This window comes from Hemicordylus capensis, chromosome 2 (genome assembly GCF_027244095.1).
Source record: "Hemicordylus capensis ecotype Gifberg chromosome 2, rHemCap1.1.pri, whole genome shotgun sequence".
Lineage (NCBI taxonomy): Eukaryota > Metazoa > Chordata > Lepidosauria > Squamata > Cordylidae > Hemicordylus > Hemicordylus capensis.
This window is the reverse complement of record NC_069658.1, coordinates 239617340-239638713: the sequence shown is the minus strand read 5'-3', so window position 1 is coordinate 239638713 and position 21374 is coordinate 239617340. Positions and strand designations below refer to the sequence as shown.

The 21374-nt window shown below is 48.3% G+C and overlaps 1 protein-coding gene and 1 non-coding gene across 2 annotated transcripts; both read left to right on the top strand.

Annotated features, from left to right (window-relative positions):
• The first annotated feature begins 212 nt into the window (after positions 1–212).
• On the top strand, positions 213–21016 carry LOC128347542 (H-2 class I histocompatibility antigen, Q9 alpha chain-like). The gene is made up of 6 exons (XM_053302480.1): positions 213–279; positions 6863–7141; positions 9353–9628; positions 10382–10666; positions 12050–12139; positions 20662–21016. The coding sequence occupies exons 1-6, from the start codon at positions 213–215 to the stop codon at positions 20667–20669; spliced, it is 1005 nt and encodes a 334-aa protein (XP_053158455.1). The 3' UTR covers positions 20670–21016.
• On the top strand, positions 16141–16333 carry LOC128348339 (U2 spliceosomal RNA). The gene has a single exon (XR_008318088.1). It is a non-coding gene; the product is annotated as a U2 spliceosomal RNA (small nuclear RNA).
• Positions 21017–21374: the final 358 nt, after the last annotated feature.

Here is a 21374-nt window from a genome sequence, read left to right as displayed (position 1 = left end):
AAAGAGCATCTCCAGGCTCCATACGTGTTCAGGTGCAGAAATAATCACTTCATCACTCACAGGCAATGAGACCTGAGGCTACTTGACTTCCCAAGCCCATAATTTTTGGCTTAATTATTAATTATCTCAGAGGAGGGGTTCTCCCGACGACTGTGCAATAAGCGGATGAGAATGCAGCAATTGCAGAGACGAGACGGACACTTTGGGCCAAGATGGTTTTGCTTCAGCGGCCGTTCTGGCTTCTGGGGGCAGCTGCCCTTCTTTTGTGGGGCTGCTCAGGTGAGTATTTCCGGGGTCTAAATCCCTCAATGTGCTGCTGAGGGAGGACACAATTTGCACCCAGCCTAATGCCTGGGGGCATCGAGGGGGTCTCTATGCAGTGCATTTCCATGGCATAAAAAACGGGAAGGCAGTTCGGGAACATCTATAGCCAGGACAGAACCCTTTGCAAATCTCTCTTCCCTGCTTGTATATTTTGTAAACTATCTGGGTGCAGAGATCACCGTGTTTCTGTCCTGTGCAGTGCCTGGCACCCCACTCTGGCAAAAACACTAAAAGAAAAAAGAAAAAAGTAAAGTCCATGTTTTCCCTTACTGTTAAGATGGCCCTCTGAGCTTTTGACCTCCTGCCCCCTGTCCTTAATTTTAACCATGTCCTGGGGCCATACAAAAACAGAGAATGTTCAATATACAGTACTTCATAATTGTGCTGTTTTCTTTTAATAGAACTATCATTTTCTTTTGGGAAGACTTGCTTTCCTACCCCTGGGGTAGTTTACAGTGAGGCTTCAGAGGAAGTAACTTGCCTAGGAAGCAAGAGGTTGCTGGTTCAAATCCCTGCTGGTATATGTCCCAGACTATGGGAAACACCTATATTGGGCAGCAGCGATATAGGAAGGTGCTGAAAGGTATCATCTCATACTGTGTAGGAGGAGGCAATGGTAAACTCCTCCTGTATTCTACCAAAGAAAACCACAGGGCTCTGTGGTCTCCAGGAGTTGACGCTGAGCAGGGGTGTAACTAGAATCGGGCAAGGGGAGACAGTTGTCTGGGGGTCCATTGCCTTGGGGAGCCCCCCAGAGGCAAGTCACATGGCTGACTCCCCCAGCTGCGCACCTGTCCGGGCTTCCTTCAGTTGTATTCATCTTGCAAAATTATTGTGAGTGTTAAGACCTGGAGCTACCAGAACAGCATGTCTTTCTCTAGTACCATTAAATGACTTGCATCGTCCACAATTTACAAAACCTTTAAAAAAATAATTTATAAAATAATTTATAAAAAAATAATTTATAAAATAATTTATAAAATAAATTGTGGGACATAGGAGATATAGATAGATAGATAGATAGATAGATAGATAGATAGATAGATAGACAGACAGATAGACAGATAGATACACACATAAATTTTACTATGCTTTTTGTTACCACTCTTCAGCCTCATTTAAGATTTCTTTATTTCATGAGCTGAGCTTTAGTGGGGGGGGGATTTTAAAATCTGGTATCTAGGCCCACTCCAACCTTGCTACGCCCCTGACATCGAGAGAGAGGCAGCCGGAATGGGGCGGAGACAAATGCAAACGAACTGCACCTGTGACTCATTTTCCGTCATTGACACCCCCCCACCCAAGTCCTTCCTGTACTCATTGCCCCTGCTTCATCCTCTCACAATACCAAACCCCCATGTTTTGCCACTCACCCTCTCAGGGCCGGTGCTAGGGTTTTTTGCGCCCTAGGCGAGATCACCTTCTGGCGCCGCCCCCCCCCCCCCATCATATTTCAAACACAGATGTATTATAGGAAGAATGAAAAGCACAGAATTTGAAATTGTTAATTTATTTTTTAAAAATTGTGAAAACAAGTCATAAAACAATTTCTGATTTATTTTCTCAAACAGAACACAGTTTTAGCACAGAAATTAAGAAAGAATGCTGTCCCTATAATGTTTGCCTTTGGTGCTCGATGCTTTTCGCAGGGCTGCTCAACTTTGGCCCTCCTGCAGATGGTGGCCTACAACTCCCATAATCTCTGGCTATTGGCCACTTTGGCTGGGGATTATGGGAGTTCTAGTCCAAAAACTGCTGGGGGCCTAAGCTGAGAAGGCCTGCGAAATATTTTAAATAAATAATAAATAAAGGGCCAGGCACGCTCTCCTGGAGAAGAGGAAGCCTTGAGCAAGTCACTCTCACAGCTTCCCAACTGCAAAATGGGACACACACACTGCATGCACAAAGAGCCTCTGGGAAAGAATAAGAAAACTAGTTCCCTGCTCTTTGAACAAAGAGGCACCTGTCAAATGGGGCGGTTCTCTTATATATTATGAGTCTATCCCTATTTGATCCAAGACAGCCTCTCCAGTGACTGCTGGTGTCTACTACCTTGTGTCTCTTTTTTGATTGTAAGTTCCTTGGGGACAGGGAACCACCTTTTCACTGGATTTAATTTTATTTGCTTTAAACAAAAAGGCTCTGAGAACTTTTTGTCGCTGTTAAAAGCGTGATGATAATGATGCTATAGCTGATTTTTAAAAAGCTGATAAATAAAATAAAATAAAAGCACGTTTCAAATTAAGAGTGCTGCAGAGATCAACTGTCCATACAGCAATTTGTGCTTATATCCGCTCATCTCCCAGAAGCTCGAGGCTGGGAACAAATACATTGAGTAAAAATATTGCAATAATAAGAACCAGAAGTCGAGGCGGAACCTAGAAACGGGGAAGGAAGGAAGAAGGACCCTTCAGCAGAGACCGCAGCGGGCGCATTTTCCAAAGCTGCGCTCTCTGTGGACAGCCAGAAGCGGACTTTTCTCTGTGTGCGTCTCAGTCTCTCCGCTGCTGAGGAGGGGCTGGAGGACGGTGCCTCCCTCCCTCCCCGCAATCGCGTCCCCCGAAGTCAGCGTTACGGCTCCCTGGCCCCTTCCTGGGAGAAAAGGGCTCCCGCCGAGGAAACAAGCAGCCAGGCAGGCAGGAGCGCGCTAGTCTCTCTCGAGCGCTCTCAGCACCAGACGCCGCTGCACAGGCTACACGCTCTATCGACCAAGTGCGTCTCGGCTGAAAATGGAAAGCGGAGCAAAGGGGAGGAGTCCGAGTCCCTGAACGCGCAGCGGCCAGCGAACCTCTGACTCACGGCAAGGCGGAGAGGAGCGCCAGATGGTCTTGCTGCTGCTGCTGGTTTCGAATTCGCTTTTTTACCGTAATTCAAAAGAGGAAAAGGAGCAACAGGAACTCCCCTCCTCGTGGCTCCCGTTCCGACTTGCATCAAGAGAGAAGGGAGGAGGCGCCGGCCAGAGATAGGATCCTGGTCTGGGGATTCCCCCGGTCTTTTTCTTGCCAAAGAGCAGCCGCGGGAGGGGGCCTGGTCGCCATCTGGATGGACCCGACGGAGACAAGATAGCCTTTCCATCCCCTGGGAGGGGTTTTTTCCCAGCTTGAAAAAAGATCGCCTCCCCGCTCCCAGAGGGGCACCCAGGTCATTTCGGAGCCTGGACCGAGGCCTTTTGCCGCCCCTCCCTACTCCCCAAATAAGCATCACACACGCACATCGTGAAACACGCAGTATTTTTAACACGTGGGCTCTTGAGGGCCCAAACAGCAACTGAACTCACAAGAATGTAAGGATGGAAAACAAGTATATATATATTTTAAATAGACAAGTACAAGCCACTCCCACCCTCCGCACAAAAGCACTCGGAAAACAGAACATGACAGTAGAAGCAGCAGCTTACAGCTCCAAGTCCCAGCACACACGCTCTCTCTCTCTCGCTCAGCCCCCACACCCACTCCAAGACCCCAACCCACATAACATGAGAACTCAGACTCAATTTACCTGTTGTTATCATGCAGCAGCCGGCGGCTGGGAGGGAGGGAGGGCTGGCGGGCAGCGGCAGTGGTAGCGGTAGTTTTTACCCAAATCTGCTCGCGGCAGCGGGGGGTGGGGGGGGGCGGCAGGCTGGCCAGCGTGGCGCCCCCTCCATTTTGGTGCCCTAGGCAACTGCCTAGTTCGCCTTAATGGACGCGCCGGCACTGCACCCTCTAGATATAAAAGAGAGACATGGAAATCAGTGGCTAAGTTGGGGTATTTCCAGGAGTTGGCAACTTACCTTTTCACTACTGGGATGATGGAACTATCCATCCCCATCACAGCATCACTTCAGTGGCTGTTGCTGGAGTCTATCTTATATTTCTTTTTTAGACTGTGAGCCATTTGGGGATAGGGAGTCATTCTGTTTGTTTATATCTATGTAAACCACTTTGGGAACCTTTCTTGAAAAGCGGTATATAGATATTTGTAGTATTCATAGCTGTATTGGATCTGATCTGAAATTATACATGCTTGCTGGTTTGGCGCTAGTTAATCTGGGCCCACTCTACCAAAAGGATACTGCCTGCTTTCCTGGCTGGTAAAAGTTGACTGCAGGAGGGAAAGGCTCCTCTGGCATGACAGTAATTCCTGCAGTTTCACAGAGCCATTTCCTCCAGGGCACTTTCTAGATTACCTGCTCAACAGCGGCAAAATGCTTCCGTTCAGGCAAATCACATTCAAAACGTAAATAGCAAAGCTACCAGCAGGGGGAGCAGTCTCATAACAACAACCGGAAAATACAGCAACCTTTTTTACACCGGACATACAATGTTATAGCAATAAATCACAGCGATTAAATCTGAAACAAGGCATCCGAACTGTGAACGGCACCCTGCTGACAGCATAGGGACTGTGGTGTCACAACACAGGAATTGCAGAAGCACACTTCGCAGATACGTCATGACCCTGTTGCAGGGTCTGAGCTGGAAAGCACCCAGGAGGACCGATTTGAGTGTTCTTGCCCTGGACACACAAACTAGGTCTACCTGTATTTGTGGGCTACAATTCTTATACCCTCTTTCTGCATTGACCAAGGCACCCAAAGCAGTCTGCTTTATTAAAAATAAACAAACAAGTTACATAAGAATGACCACCCATGTTGTCTCAGGCTGTTGCTGGTCTTTTCAGGAGCTGACGATGATGAGAGAATCATCATCCTGGGCGCCTCCTTTCTTGCCTTTGTCTCAGGGCCCACAGGTCTTTCAGTACCCCTCAGAAGGTGTAGGGGAAGGGCTGCCCCAACAGTCCTCACAGGCCTCCATGGGAGTCAATGCTCTCCCCCTGGGCACCTCCTTTCTCGCTTTCCTTCCAAAGCCCATGTGCACAAGAGAGACTGGTCTGAGCAAGCAAGGCAACTGTCGATTTGCGAGCATTAAGCACTAAGCCCCTGCTAATTGAACAAAGAGACATTTTAAAAATGGCGATTCTCTTATATTTAGCAAGGGTAAACCCCTCCTGTATTCTACCAAGAAAACCACATGGCTCTGTGGTCACCAGGAGTCAACACTGACTCGACGGCACAAATACTAAACAAACAAAGAAACAAATATTTTTGCATACTTCATATGCAGAGTTAAGTACCAATAATATTTCCGCATACTTCATAAGCAGAGTGTATCTTATTTATTTTTTGTATCTTATTTATTTTGTATCTTATTTATTTATTTATTTATTTATTTCGTATCTTATTTATTTTTGTATCTTATTTATTTTTGTATCTTATTTATTTTTGTATCTTTTTTATTTTTATAAGCAGAGTGTATCTTATTTATTTTTGCATACTTCATAAGCAGAGTGTATCTTATTTATTTATTTATTTGTTTGTTTGTTTAAAATTTATTTATTTATTTATTTAATGCATTATTTGGGACAGGGAGCTATCTTATATTAGTTGCTTCTTTTTCTGTGTAAACCACTTTGAGAACTTCTGTTGAGAAGTGCTATATAAATATCTGTAGTAGTTGTAGTAGTAGATCAGGGGTTCCCAACCTGTGGTACTCCAGATGTTGCCAAACCACAACTCCCATCATCCTCTGCTACAATTTATGATGGGAGTTGTAGTTTAGCAGCAACATCTCTAGAGTATCACAGGTTGGGAACCCCTGCACTAGATCGTGAATTTGTTCATTTGTTTTTAGTGTTACTCATGGTTATTATTATTATTATTATTATTTACATTTATATATCCTGCTCTTCCTCCAAAGAGCCCAGAGCGGTGTACTACATACTTAGGTTTCTCCTCACAACAACCCTGTGAAGTAGGTTGGGCTGAGAGAGAAGTGACTGGCCCAGAGTCACCCAGCTAGTAAAATGGCTGAATGGGGATTTGAACTCGGATCTCCCAGGTCCTAGTCCAGCACTCTAACCACTACACCACACTGGCTCTCTTTTGATGTCATTTGATGTTAGGTTTGGGGAGACAGAATCTGTTTCCAGCCATCTGCCCCTGCCCAAAAAAAAAAATTCCACTTGAGAGTCCCTTCATGGTACCCATGCCTGGCCTTTCATCTTCTTCCTTCCCTCTCCCCCTTCTTCTGGGGGCTGCAGATATTCATTTCCCCCATCTGTCTTTTATTCTACATGCTGTGCCCCATGTTCCTTTCCCCCCATTGACCCCAAAGGATCTTTCTTAATTCTTCCCATGGGTGTAGCTATAATTGAGCGGAGGGGTTCAAAGAACCCGTCCCCCTCTGCTCCTGAGGGCCACCCATTTCCACCCATCCCTATTTTCTTCATTATCTCCCTCACTCCGAAGGAACATGGGCCCCCTCTTCCCTAGCGATGCCCCTTCCTCTAATTCTCCCTCACCCCAATTCCACATGCCAATACACCCTCCCCCCTCCTTTCCCCTCCTTCCTCTCTGGTTTCTTGGAAATACCCCTCTTCTGCCTGGGTCATGCCCCATGTTTACATAGACCGACCTCCCTCTCTCATGATATTTGAAGGGCTGGAGGCCCCCAACTGCTGATTCCTCTTAACGCTACTCCATTTGTGTCCTCCCCAGGCTACACCTCCTCGCATTCCCTACACTATTTCTACACAGGAGTGTCAGAGCCCAGCCAGGGGCTGCCCCAGTTCATCACTGCAGGGTACGTGGACGACCAGCTCTTTGTTCAGTATGACAGCGACACCAGCAGAGTGATGCCTCGAGTTCCCTGGATCGAGAAAGCAGTGGTGTTTGACCCCCAGTACTGGGACACAGAGACCCAGGCCTCAAGGGGCAATCAGCGAACCTTCAGAGAGAATCTGATGATTCTTCAGAATCGCTATAACCAAAGTGGAGGTGAGTGAAGGATGTGTGGGCCATGGAGTTTTATACTCTCTCTCTCTCTCTCTCTCTCTCCTCACCATTTTCCTCTCTTACAGAGGAACCCAGACAGAATATGGGGGAGGTGGCTGCTGGAAGAGAGGGATGAAAATGGGAGGGTCTTCTTCTCAGAAGAGAAGCTCACCAACCTCCAGGGCTGGTGCCAGACTATTTTGCGCCCTAGGCAAACACATTGACACTCTACACTCTGCACCCCTCTGCAGTCTGCGCCCTAGGCGGCTGCCTTGTTGGCCTAATGGTAGCACTGGCCCTGCCCATCCCCACCCCTGCAACCAATCAAATGACAAGTAGGAGAGGTTAGGGGATGGGGGGGATGGGCGGGATGCCTCCCCTTCACCTCCCTTAAGGAGAGCCCTGGTTCAGGAACTTGATGGGCAGTGTGTGGGGTGGTTGAACAAAAGCTGCCTCTACCACACCATGGAAGGAGTAGCGGGGTGGAACTAGTGATGTGCACGGTCCGGAGAAGTCCGGACCGGCACCGAAGGGGGGCCTTGTTTCTAGGGCGGGGAGGGCTTGCTTAGCCCTCCCGCCTCCTTGCTCCCGCCAGCGCCCGTATTGAACAGTATAGGGGCGCTGGAAACCAGCCGCCCCCACCCGCCGCTGCGGCGGCGGCGAAATAACCCCCAAGGTCAGCCAGCCCTCCCTCCCTCCCAGCTAGCTGCCCTCCCACCCACCCGCTCGCTCACCCGCTCGAACACTGGATAAAAAACGAGAGGAGCTCCGGCACAGAGCTCCTCTCGTTCGGAAGGCCTCCTGAAGAATGGTGGCTTGCGCGCGCGCGCATGCGCGCGCCGCAAAGCACGCCGTTCTCCGGAGGCCCGGTCTACCCGGCGGGAAAGGGCCGGGTAGACCGGGCCTCCGATCGCTGAGTAGACCGGGCCTCCGATTGCCGAAGGCCCGGTCTACCCAGCGATCGGAGGCCCGGTCTACCCGGCCCTTTCCCGCCGGGTAGACCGGGCCTCCGATCGCTGGGTAGACCGGGCCTCCGATCACCAGAGGCCCGGTCTACCCAGCGATCGGAGGCCCGGTCTACTCAGCGATCGGAGGCCCGGTCTACCCGGCCCTTTCCCGGCGGGTAGACCGGGCCTCCGGAGAACGGCGTGCTTTGTGGCGCGCGCATGCACGCGCGCGCAAGCCGCCATTCTTCAGGAGGCCTTCCGAACGAGAGGAGCTCTGTGCCGGAGCTCCTCTCGTTTTTTATCCAGTGTTCGAGCGGGTGAGCGAGCGGGTGGGTGGGAGGGCAGCTAGCTGGGAGGGAGGGAGGGCTGGCTGGCTGGCTGACTTTGGGGGTTATTTCGCGGCGGCGGCGGCGGGGGGGGGGCGGCTGGTTTCCAGCGCCCCTATACTGTTCAATACGGGCGCTGGCGGGGGCAAGGAGGCGGGAGGGCTAAGCAAGCCCTCCCGCCCTTAAAGGCATACCCCCCACCCGGACCCGGACCAGGCAGGGCCGGACCGGTCCGGCAGTTTGGCCATTCTTTGGAATGGCCGCTGGACCGGTTCGGGCACACTGCTACTGGGGCGACTCTAAAACAACTAGTTTTGTGGAGCATAGAGGTGGCAGAGAACATTATTAGAGGAGCAAGGATCTTGCGATACATTAAATACACGTAGGTAATGCAATTAATGTTGTTAGTTTATTTACTTTATTAATGAAGCTTGCTGGACATTTTCAAACTTATTCGGAGAATAGATTGCCTTCTTGATTTAGGGAAGGGCTGGGCAAACCTGGCCCCTCCAGATGCAAGATGGGAGTTGTCATTTAACAGCAGACAGGAAGTCCCATAAAAAGATGGGGACTGAGACTCCCATAGGAAAATTGGAGTTGTAGTTTAACAACAGCTGGAGGAACAAGTTTGTCCACCCCTGATTTAGGCAGGGCTGCTGCCAGACTATTTCGTGGCCTAGGCAAACACATTGGCACTCTACACTCTGCGCCCTAGGCAGCCGCCTAGTTGGTCTAATGGTAGCACCGGCTGCCTATTGCTATCCTACCTATTACTATCCCCACCACACACACATTCCACCCCCCCATCACTTTTCTCATTCAAGGAGATGGGAGGTCAAATCCAGAGTAGCAGAGATCAGACCCTGCAGGGAAGGTGGCTGGGGAAAGTGGCAAACCCTGCTTTAGTCGGCTGCCCTGTTGATTTTCTGTGTCTCTTGCAGGGCTACACACCCTACAGTTCATGTATGGCTGCGAGCTGAGCAATGACGGGCGCAAAAGAGGATATGTGCTGTATGGCTATGATGGGAGGGACTTCATCAGCTTTGACCAGGAGATCCTCACTTGGGTGGCAGCCGATATCAGGGCACAACTGACCAAAAGGAAATGGGATGCTGATCTGCAGATCGCCCAGCGTTGGAAGACCTACCTGGAAGGGACCTGTATTGAGTGGCTGCAGAAATACTTGGGCTATGGGAATGAAACTCTGCTGAGAAAAGGTGAGGTTGGGAAACGGAAAGGGCAGGGGTGGCAATTCCGTGAATGCTCCCTCCTCCAGTTTCATTGTTCCCAGTCTGAAGAGTCAAGCCACAGTTGGACTGAAGAGCCAATCCACTCTTCAGCATGTGGGAGAAGTCTAAGATTGCACCAGTCTACAGATGAGGAAGGAAAAACATAATTGTGGATACTTGCCACATAAAACGGAAGAAAGTCAAAGAGCTGGCTAGATATGTTCTTCATTACAAATATCTCAAATATTTCTAAACCACTTTTAGCCAAAAGTTCCCAAAGCAATTTATATAGATATACATTAATAAACAAGTACCCCCCCCCCCCAAAAAAAATCTGGAGATTTTCCTTTTTCCTTTTTCCTTTTAATTGTCCTTACTTTGTGATAAGGAAACACACAAGGAGGATGTCAAGATGTCCAGGAAAGACATAAAGATGTGTGTTCTCTTGGAACCTCTGCCTTTTAATCGTGTGGGCCAGAAGAGTATTGTCTGAACTGGCCCATTGTCTTTGAGCATTTTCAGCATAGTAAGATGGTGTGTGTGTGGTGGGGGGGCTTGCTGTAAAAGCCTGTTTTCTGGAGTTTTTCATTTCTTGGATGTACTAAAGTTGTGGGATACCCAATTTTGAGAGACGAGAGAGGGAAATTATGCCAAAATGTGGGGTCCCTTCCTTCTTTAATCTATAGTACACACCTAGCCTGCCATTTTTACAGAGTATCTAATGATGTTGTTGTTTCATAGAGTCCCCAACGGCAACAATCTCACTCAAGGCAAATGACAACGGCCAGGAAACCCTTTTCTGTCAGGTCTACGGTTTCTACCCCAGGGAGATTGATGCTACCTGGAGGAAGGATGGGGAGGTCTGGGTGGAGAAAACCTTCCGGGGGACTGTCAGTCCCAACTCAGATGGAACTCATTACACCTGGCTCAGCATTGAAATTGACCCCAGAGAGAAGAACCGCTTCCAGTGCCATGTGGAACACGACACCCTACTGAAACCCCTGGACTTGACCTTGGAGAAATCTGGTAAGTGACTTTAGAGGTGCAAAGGCTGTCTTCTTTGTGGGAAGTGAGGGGGTGGCAAATTCTGGGCAGTGAGTTTTCACTCAAGGAGGAAGGTGATGGTTCAAAAAAGGAACCCCTTCAGCAGTATCACAGGCTTCATCACCAACAAGGAAGGGCCTTCTCGGTTGCTGCCCTTGGACTTTGGAATGAGCTCCCTGTTGAAATAAGAGGCTCCCTCCCCATCTCTGACAACTTTTTAAAAGTCAATTAAGACACATGTGTTAATCCAGGCCTTTAATTAGACTTACTGTTGTAATATTTTAAACTTTGTTTTAAGTTTTAAATTGTTTTAATGTTTAAATTTTGTTGTTAATTTTGTTTTATTGTAAAGTGCCTAGAGACGTAGGTTTTGGGCGGTATAGGAATTTGTTAAATCAAATTAATAATTCCCAGAAGGCCTCTGTATGATTGGGGTGCATAGCAGCTGATGTATCCCTGAAGGCTGGAGAAAGGATGTCCAATGGGGTGGGCAGAGTGACTTAGCAAACTGAGAAATGGAAACTTGTGGGTTTTATTGTTATGTGTGGATGACACAAGTATGCAGTAAAATAAATCTGTTGTATTACAATTACTATTGTTATTATTATTATTGTCATTATTAATTTGATTTCTATACCGCCCTTCCAAAAATGGCTCAGGGCGGTTTACATAGACAAATAACAACCAAATAAGATGGATCCCTGTCCCCAAAGGGCTCATAATCTAAAAAGAAACATAAGATAGACCCCAGCAACAGTCACTGGAGGTACTGTACTGGGGGTGGATAGGGCCAGTTACTCTCCCCCTGCTAAATAAAGAGAATCACCACGGTAAAAGGTGCCTCTTTGCCCAGTTAGCAGGGGTATAAGGTCGGTTAAGGCCTTTTTAAAGGAAGAAGCTTTGGAAGCTGTAGAATCCAGAAGAAGGAGTTGTGGCACACAAGGACCAGGCAGTGAAATCGAATCAGGAATATCAAGAGTTTAATGAAATAAGTATTATGTGCAGAGAGGCAAATGCAGACTGCTTTTCCATGCTCTTGCTGCTGTTTGTTAGCTCCGCCTCTACCCCGGGACCAGAATACAAGAAACTAAATCCCCATTCAAAAGCTGGCCTGGATCAGGGACTGGATTAACCAAAAACACCACAGAGGCCTCCCTGAAGGCCTCATGCTGGACTGTGGTAGGAAGTGAATTTCTGGGGAATGAATTCCACTTTATTTGGGACACCCTAGAAGGAACTGTAAGTGGGTTGCATGTACGGGATCTCAGTTTCAGTGTCCCACATTTCCGTTAAAGGATCTTTTCCTGAGCTTTTCAAGAGCTACTGCTAATTTGAGTAAGTGTGTGTGTGTGTGTCCCGTTACAGCCTCCATACTCCTATGGTTCATTGTGGGAGCCATGGCCATGGTTCTGGCTTCTACTGTCCTGCTGGTGTCTGGGATCGCCTGTTTTATCAGTAAGTAAACTGTGAATGCACTTGCTGGGTTGTGCACGCGCATCATTCTGAGACAGATTTTAGAGTGTAGTCCAAAATTAAAGGGAACTTTCTTGCATCCTGAGTAAAGCCCCATGCCACATAGATGATGCTATATACACAAATTAATAGTTGTAGGCATATTTTAATTTTTTTATTTGTTGATGGCACAGGTATCCTCTAGTGGAAACTGGTACTCCAAAGTCTGGTGGTACCCATGCACCTCATAAATGAGACTTTGAATACAGACTGGGAAATATCTGGTCCATCTGGAAGGTCATCTGGTCCAAGAGTAGGCAGACTTAAGGCTTGGTTTTTTACTTGAACACCGAACACCGTTTTTTACTTGAACACCGTTTTTTTACTTGAACTTCCTCAACCAAAGCCAGGGGCAAAATAGTAGATGAGGAGAGAGGTGGAATTAGCATGAAGATGCCTCTGATCACATGTTCCAGTCAGGAAATTGTGTTCTGTACCACCTAATGGTGCAGCGGGGAAATGACTTGACTAGCAAGCCAGAGGTTGCCAGTTCGAATGCCTGCTGGTATGTTTCCCAGACTATGGGAAACACCTATATCGGGCAGCAGTGATATAGGAGGATGCTGAAAGGCATCATCTCCTACTGTGCAGGAGATGGCAGTGGTAAATCCCTCCTGTATTCTACCAAAGACAACCACAGGGCTCTGTGGTCACCAGGAGTCGACACCCACTTGATAGCACACTTTATCTTTTATCAGGAGTGAACTCATAGTCCTTTCACACACAAAAACCACACCAGGTTTTCCTTCAGTTTTCTTCATCCAGGAAAGGGGTGGGGGTTGTTTTTGACATTCTTAAATAATTGGGAGTAAAAAATCCAGTACATCCCAAGCTACCTTCTCCTTGCCTGAAATGTAATCCACCCACATGCTTTAGAAGTAAGGTTTGCTACACTTGACAGTTAAATTCCTTTAATCCAGGGCTGCTCAACTTTGGCCCTCCTGCAATGTCGGCCTACATCTCCCATAATCCCTAGCTATTGGCCACTGTGGCTGGGGATTATGGGAGTTGTAGTCCAATAACAGTTGGGGGGGTGCCTAAGATGAGCAGGCCTGAGGTGGCTCTATCATGAGGCCAGGTGGAGTGCTGGCTTCAGGCAGTGAATGCGATACAGGATGATGAGTGCAGACACCCCACTCTGCCTCCTGATGCCATCCAGCCTCATCTGCACTGCCTCCCGTGTCTCTCCGCTTCCCCCTCTGCACCCCATCTCCTCTGCTAGCCTGGCCCCCACTTCACTACCCCGCTTCACCTTCTCTGCTGGCTTCAGCTTTTAGGGCGTACGTCTGTTTGCTGTTTGCACACTAGCCAGAGGCATGTGGAGTGTGTCTGCTGCCTTCCTCGCGGCTGCATTTCTAAACCAGCATCAGCTCTTTCTCCCGCTGCCTTTCCCCTCCAGCCGTTCCCAAACTCCAGATTTCAGGATGGCTGGAAGGCACTTGATGGTCTTTTTGTCCCCTGCCCATATTTCCTCCAGGATCCTAAACACACAAACTTTGAATTAAGCCTGAATGACTTCTATGGGATTTGCATCTTCATTAAATATAGTCCTTCATTTTTAATTGGCTCTTCTTCCCCACAAGTTTCCCCCTTTTGATGGGCTCGGATGATGCTTTGAGCCAGAGGTTCTCCACCTGCGGCCTGCAGACCACTAATGGTCCACAATGTCCATCCAGGTGGCTTGCAGAAAGATGGCAGAAGAGTTAAGAATAATTTACCCTGAACTTTGTTAGAGATTTTTTATATAGAAAAATCCCTCAGGGAATCGGGGGAATCAGAAGTCTAGGCTGTTGTTCATTTGTTGCTCACTGCATTGACCCAAGGAAGGAAGGCAGTACACACATTATCAATACAAGAACGTTATTCTCACCAGACTTGACAGTAGATAGCCACAGCTTGTGACCACACTGGTACAGCAAGGAGTCAAAGCTAATTAGAAGTCCGAAACTGAAAACTAGAAACCAGGAAAGCTAGAAGCCAGAAGAAGTTCCATGTTCCCCCTTCACCCTATTTTCGTACCCCATCTTGGGTTACCTTTCACCTAATTACTGAGTGCTCGCGCAGGGCATGCTGGAGCTTGCGGGGGCCGATTGACCCTCGCTCCCCCCAGCCCCCGCTGGCTCCGTCACGGAGCCGGCAATCGTGTGGACGGCCAATCCGGCCACCCAGGGCTCCCTCCCTGCTCACTGCCCCAAACCGGGTCTCACTGATCGTGAGACCCTGTCCAGTATGTTGACCGACCCTCCTGCATTCAGCAGCAAGAAAGCAATTCTCTTTATTTAACCCCAGCACAGTATCGCTTCCAGTGGCTGTAGCTGGTGTCTCCCTATATATGGAAGTCGTGTGTGTGCGTTCACATATCAGTCAAATTTACCCTGAAGTCCCTGTGAGCTATCGGGAAGCACTTTGCACTAGGGATGTGCTGACCGTTCCCAGGGGCGGAGCCACCATTGGGCCAACGGGTTCAAAGAACCCGGGCCGTGCCCAATCAGGGGCCGCGCCTCGCAGGCCCGACACACCACACCCCCCGCGTCTGACGTCAGACGCAGGGGTGCAGGTTTAGTTCCTGAGCAGGGTCTGCGCAGTCCCTTCGGGATCTAAACTAAGGCTGGTGCTGCATTCGCAGCACAGCCAGGAGTGGCTCTTCCCTGCTAAGGCAAACTCCTGCTTAGCTCTTCCCTGCTAAGTTAAACTCCAACTCCCGAACGGAGCCTCAAGGCGGGGGGCGGGGTCAGCAGGGCCGCCGCCGCACACAGGCTGCCGGCGGTCAGGCTCTGCCGCTGACCGGTCTGGAGGTTCATGGTTTCGGGATCGAACAGAAACCCGCCCCCCCGGTTCCATCTGGACCGGAACCGAACTTCCAAACAGTTCACGGATTTTTTTTTTAATTAATGCAAAAGTACCTTTAGCCCCTTTGGGGGGCTTCCTGTATGCCATGGGTGTGTGTGTCCGTGTGGGTTCCCCTAACCTCCGCCAGCCTCTGAAATCACTGCCGCGGCCCGGGAGATTGATCTTTTTTGGCTCGTTCGGTAGAAAGTGGCGACAGCCACTTTGGCTGCTGCTGCGCATGCGTAAATAGCCTCTGCGAGGCCTGGCATGGCCCACGGCGGACCCCCTCGCGGCATACAGGAAGCCCCCCGAAGGGGCTAAAGGTACTTTTGCCTTCATTTAATAAAATAATAATAATCCGTGAACTGTCCGAACCCAGACTGGACCGGTGGGGGGGCTCGATGGGGGCCGGACCAGACTTGGCCAGTCTGGTTTGAGTCCGGTCTGGACTTGAACTGAACCGGGCCAGCCGGTTCCATGCACACCCCTACTTTGCACATAATTTGGGGTTTTCACTGTGTGCTAGAGTGTAGCCCGATTTATATCCAGGGTAAAAGAATTTACTTTTTGCATCGGTTATTTTTGGCAACTTCGAACTTGCAGTAAAGGCTCACAGAAACACCCCACTAAAGCCTGCTGTGCACTGTTCCCTCTTAACAGAGATTCCCAGATGTTGTTGACTACAACTCCCAGCATCCCCAGCTGCAGCAGCCTTTGGCTGGGGATTCTGGGAGTTGTAGTCAACAATGTCTGGGAATTCCTGTAGGGGTAACACTGCTGCTGTCTGGGAAAGCTCCAAAGGGATGCTCCTTCTTTCCGCCCAGGAAAGAAAAAGAGCAGGTCCTGATGGCCGCTGGGGGGACTGCAGCTACCTTGGTGCCAGGCCTTCTGGGTAATTAGCATATGCAAATAAGGAGATGAAGCATTTCTGGGGGGGAATAAAGTTGGTGAGGGGAAGCGTTCTGGAACTTCAAGTGGGGTTAGCTAGAATAGCCAGATATGTGGAGAGAGGGGTGCATAGAGGGGGTTCTCATAGGCAGCATGCGTTTTGGGCTCACCATGACATCGAAGGCTTCAGAAAAACTAGGGTAGGTGGGTTTTGGAGGGCAATAGTTATCGCTTCTCGGCCTAACGGCTAAGATCATGTGTAGTACCTGTTCTTATCAGTTTAATATCTGATAAGCTCTCTAATTGAGAGCTAAGTATATTAATTTGATTTTTGGAACAGGGTGTTGGTCTGAGAGCTTGCTCCAACCACACCAAGCATCATTCTGGTATTGCAGTGCTTCCAGAAATGGTGTGCCTTTAAAAAAATGGTTAAAAAATAGAATGAGAAAAAAGTTTATACACTGAGGGGCTTTGTGAAGCAAACTCCCAGTGTCTTCTGTGTGGGAGCTTAAGCTACAGTTCTATATTCTATCCAAACTCAGCAGTTTTGGATGTAATATGGTACTAACTGGCAAAGGTAAAGTGTGCCTTCAAGTCAGTGTTGACTCCTGGTGACCACAGAGCCATGTGGTTTTCTTGGATAGAATAGGTATATTACTGCCCGATAGAGGTGTTTCCCATAGTCTGGGAAACATACCAGCTGGGATTCGAACCGGCAGCCTCTGGCTTGGTAGTCCAGCCATTTCCCCGCTGCGCCATTAGGTGGCTGGCAAAGGGGCACCCCTTAAAGTGAGGGCTCTCTTCTATTTAGTAGGAGGAGAGCACCTCTCTGTATCCAACCTGGCACAGAGTCCCTTCAAGTAGCTGTTCCAGCCATGGCTGGTGCAGGTGCCGTGGGGGCGCGGGGTGGGGACCTTCAGGTGCTTCCCTCTCCTCCCGCCACACCTGGAAGCTGTTGTGAGCTGTGCTGCACCGCCCAGCACCTGCTGCTGTGGAGCATCGGCTCCCCCACTCAGCTGGCCATTTGCGTGGCCAGCAAATGGCCTCCATGCATTTGCGGAGGCCAACTGAGTGGCGGAACCGATCCTCCGACGCAGCGGGTGCTGGGGGGTGGGCTGCTGCTCACAACAGCTTTCAGGTGCGGCAGGAGGAGAGGGAAACAACTAGGAATCTAGCGCTGAAGGTGCCTCCCACCGCCCCCCACCCGCCACAGCGGCACCCACACCAGCCGCCTCTGCTGTGTTCTAAAAGTTTCCCTGCCCCAAAGCGAATGTTCTCTTTCCGCTTTCTTTTCACTCGATAAACCACTTGGTGATCTTTTTCTCTTTAGAAATGGTATATATTCATGATCTTAATGAAATAATACTATAATACATTAAATATATTGTAATTATGATGATATAATTAATAATACTTTATTAAAACAAAGAAAGCCGTTTAAACTCACAAATATGACCATTATAAATGAGGATGGGTTTGATTGCCATACCACAGTGTGAGAAGTACAGCCAGAGACAGGGCATTTATTTTGAGAACATGCAGCCTGAGGAGGAGGGCTGTATCACTCAAAAGCTTGCACACTGCATTTAGAACATAGGTTAGTCATAACTGTGGTATTATGGTTCCTGTGAAAGATGGACAGGCATATTTCACTTTTAATTATATGGAAGATGAAATATCTCTCTCTCTCTCTCTCTCTCTCTCTCTCTCTCACTCACACACACACACACACACACACTTTTGCCATTACCTCATAGTGACATCCACATTACAGCAAGGAGTATAATCAATCCAATATGTATCGGAATGTCTTCTGCAACATACAACCTCAATGCTTTGCTAACTACATACGTTAGCGGCTTGCCATAGGTTAGCGGAAGGGCTCACTAGAAGTTATTATTGTTCACATGCCTTGAGTTTTTACTATTTATTATTTATTTTTACATTTCTATCCCACTTTTCCTCCAAGTTATGTTTATCCTCACAACAACCCACCAGTGCTAAGGGTTGGATCCACCACTAAGAGTTCAGCCAAGTACAACTTGATTACCAAAAAAAAAAAAAAGTGTTTTCTACTTTGATGTGTAGGAAAAAAGATGTTTGTTAAGTAGCCCACCAAGACCTCAAACAATTTTCAGGTATTCTGTGGGGAAGAAAAGTTTGAGAATCTCTGCTCAGAGCTTAGGCATGGGCTGGGCTGCTTCTTTCCTCCCAGTAGTCTTTACTACATGACCCACCAACCCTAAATATGCTGCGCCTCTTACCTGGAGATGTAGATGTGTTTCAAGCGGCTGCTACTTGATTTGACCTGCTATATTCTTCATTACTTTCCCTGAGTGGGCAAAAGGCACTTCAGTTCTGCGCTCTTGAGGCGGCCGTCACGCACCCAACCCATTTCTGCCAGTGCTGGTAACCCTCCAGTCAGTGTTCCCAAAGGGAAGACAATGGAGTTCTGTTGGCACAAACAGCCGTGATTTGGGGAGGACAGCATCAGACAGCCCACATTGTGTACCCAACACTGTAGTGAGAGTGGAGGAAAAGCATGCCCACTCCATCCTACCCAAACTGGGACTAGCACACAATTATTTCCCCCTCTGTCTGCCTCAATTTTTGCTGATGCTGTTGCCAAAACAGCTTATCTTAGGGCTGCAAACAGCACCCCTCTTTGTGACCTGGACCTGTGCGATCACAGCGTCCATTTTCCTCATACCTGAGCTCGCGGGATCATGAATGCTGAGCTTGCCTGTAGTTGGCAAACCTTGCTTTTGATCACCTGGCACAAACCAAGGAACATAGGAAGCTCCTTATTCCAAGTCAGACCATTGGTCCATCTATAGCTCAGTATTGTCTACACAGTCTGGCAGCAGCTTCTCCAAGGTTACATGCAGCCCTTTCTCTCTTGGCCCTATCTTGGAGATGCCAGGGAGCGAACCTGAAACCTTCTGCATGGAAAAATAGAGATGTTCTTCCCAGAGCGGCCCCATCCCGAGGGGAATATCTTACAGTGCTCACAGTTTCCCATTCAAATGTAACCAGAGCAGACTCTGCTTAGCAAAGGGGACAATGCATACTTGCTACCACAAGACCAGCTGCCCAAGGTCATAATAACAAAAGACTGAAGGGAGTCATCCCCAAAAACCTCTCTTTATTGCGCTGCCAGAGAGAAGGAAAGCTTGCGAAGCAGTAAAGTAAAGTTGTGCCATTGAGTCAGTGTCACCCACAGAGCCCTATGGTTGTCTGGTAGAATACAGGAGCGATTTGCCTCCTCCCGCGCAGTCTGAGATGATGCCTTTCAGCATCTTCCTATATCGCTGCTGCCAGATATAGATGTTTCCCATAGTCTGGGAAACATACCATGGGGATTCAAACCAGCAACCTCTTGCTCTCTAGGCAAGTTACTTCCCCACTGTGCCAATAGGTAGACCTCAGGTTTAAAACACACTCTCAGAGGGAAGCAACTCACTCCCTTTTGCAAGAGAGATCGCTTCGGCTAATCATCTCTGCAAAAACGCAGATAAGGACAGCAACTCCCCACCCCACTGTCAACACCTTAATGAGGAGGACTAGGAGTAAAAGTCGTTAAGACCTGAGGAAAACATAGCTCTGCACCTGCAGGGTTGTCCTGGTTCTTCTCAAATAAGCTTTAAGTTCACCCAAGAAGATGCACACATACTTTTCACTGAGCAATACCATCTTTTGTTCCTTAGGATCACACCCTAATTGATCGGATCCTGTAGCTTGAATTCCTTTGTTAAACATGGGTTTCTGCCCCTCCAGAGAGGGCGCATAGCATGTGAATTGCCTCTGGGTAGGTTTTTCATTACTTGTACCCCCGGTCAAGCCTCCTGGCTTCAGAACCGGAATCAAACCTGGAACCAGAACCAGAGGGGGAACCATACTTGCCGGTTCTCAAGCTTGCGAGTGGTAATTCTGCATCACTTTCCCTTTTCTTCCCCCGCTTTTCTGCCTTTTTCCTGTGAAGAGACCTGCCTGTGTGCCCATCTGCAGTGCACCTGATGCACCACCGGATCAGGATTGATAATATTCATCTCCTGCCTGCCCAAATCTCCTCACCCCCCTTTCTTTCCTCCTTATTTCTGCAATTTTAGTCCTCTCTACGGCAAGCCTTAAGCTGCTCTAGATACAATTTGGACTTTAAGCTAAACTATCGCCTATTAGACTTTTGCTTAGTTTAATAGGTTCAGATTTTGTCACCTGCCTAACCACTTTTATTACCTGCCTGACCACTTTTATTGCTTACCTATCCACTTTCTATGTGGCCACTAAGAGTCGACACCGACTTGATGGCACTTAATCGATCAATCAACCACTTTCTGCTTTCCTGTACCCCAGTTTATCCCTAAATAAATCTATTGTATTGCATCTTTGCCTCTCCGTTTTTCCAAGACCAACACTACGATCAAATTGACACTGTGATCGATTGCTCCCCCATAGTCAAGCTCATTTCCCCACGTTAAGCCAAAAACATAGCCAGAGTGTCTAGCCAGCACTCTACAGCAGTTCTATCAACAACCATTTCTCGGTTGTGCATGGGGCTTATTACCTGGCTGGATGCTGCTCTGTCCTATCCAGCTGTCAGTTGAGAGAACAAGTCAGTTTAAGGCAGCTTTCTATGTTCCTATGTAATAATGGAGAGACCTGCCTCTCTGCAGAGGGTGGGATTGGATTATCTCTGTAGGTAACAACTGTAGTAGGTAACATCTCACTTTTTGATTCCATCTCTGCAGAGAAATGAAGAGTAGCAACTTACAAAGTAGCATCAAGCCAGTGATTCCTTCGTCTCTGAGATATTGAAGTTGCTGCAGTGTGAGCAGGGGGCAGAAGGAATCCACCAAGTCCTGCCTGGAATTATTTCTACTGAGAGGGGCTGCTAGCCCTTCACACTCCCTGTTATGCGGCCTAATCCTGGTTCTGGTCCAGCACCACCATTCCGCCGGCAGCTGGCAAAATGATCTGGGCTGGAGATTGGGAATGTCTCCCTGATGGGTTTGGATAATTATGTTTTTATCTGATTTTTCAGAAGTATATATATTGATCAGGAAAGTGCCATATATTTGTAATTAAAAACCTTTTTAAAATGGATGAGGATGTTCATGGATTTGTTTGTTTGTTTACTCCATTTAGCATATCATGTGGCAAGTGATCTTTGGCATCTGAAGCTTACTTGTTCCTGTGGTCCTCTCCACTTCGCTCCTCAATGCTGTGTCCCTCTTATGTCTCTCACACTGAATTAAAGACACACAAACAATTGGGAATTGCTCTAGGTATATTGCCCATGAAATAGGCTGAACTGGCTGGTGCTGCCAACCCTCTTGGTGTTTGGCAGAGCTGATGTGATCTCATGGAATGTTCAGAAGTATTCAGAGTGCTCATGCTGAATGTGTCAGCAACAGAATATGGACAACACACAGCCTCTGGGTGAGGAAGTGAAAGAAGTCTT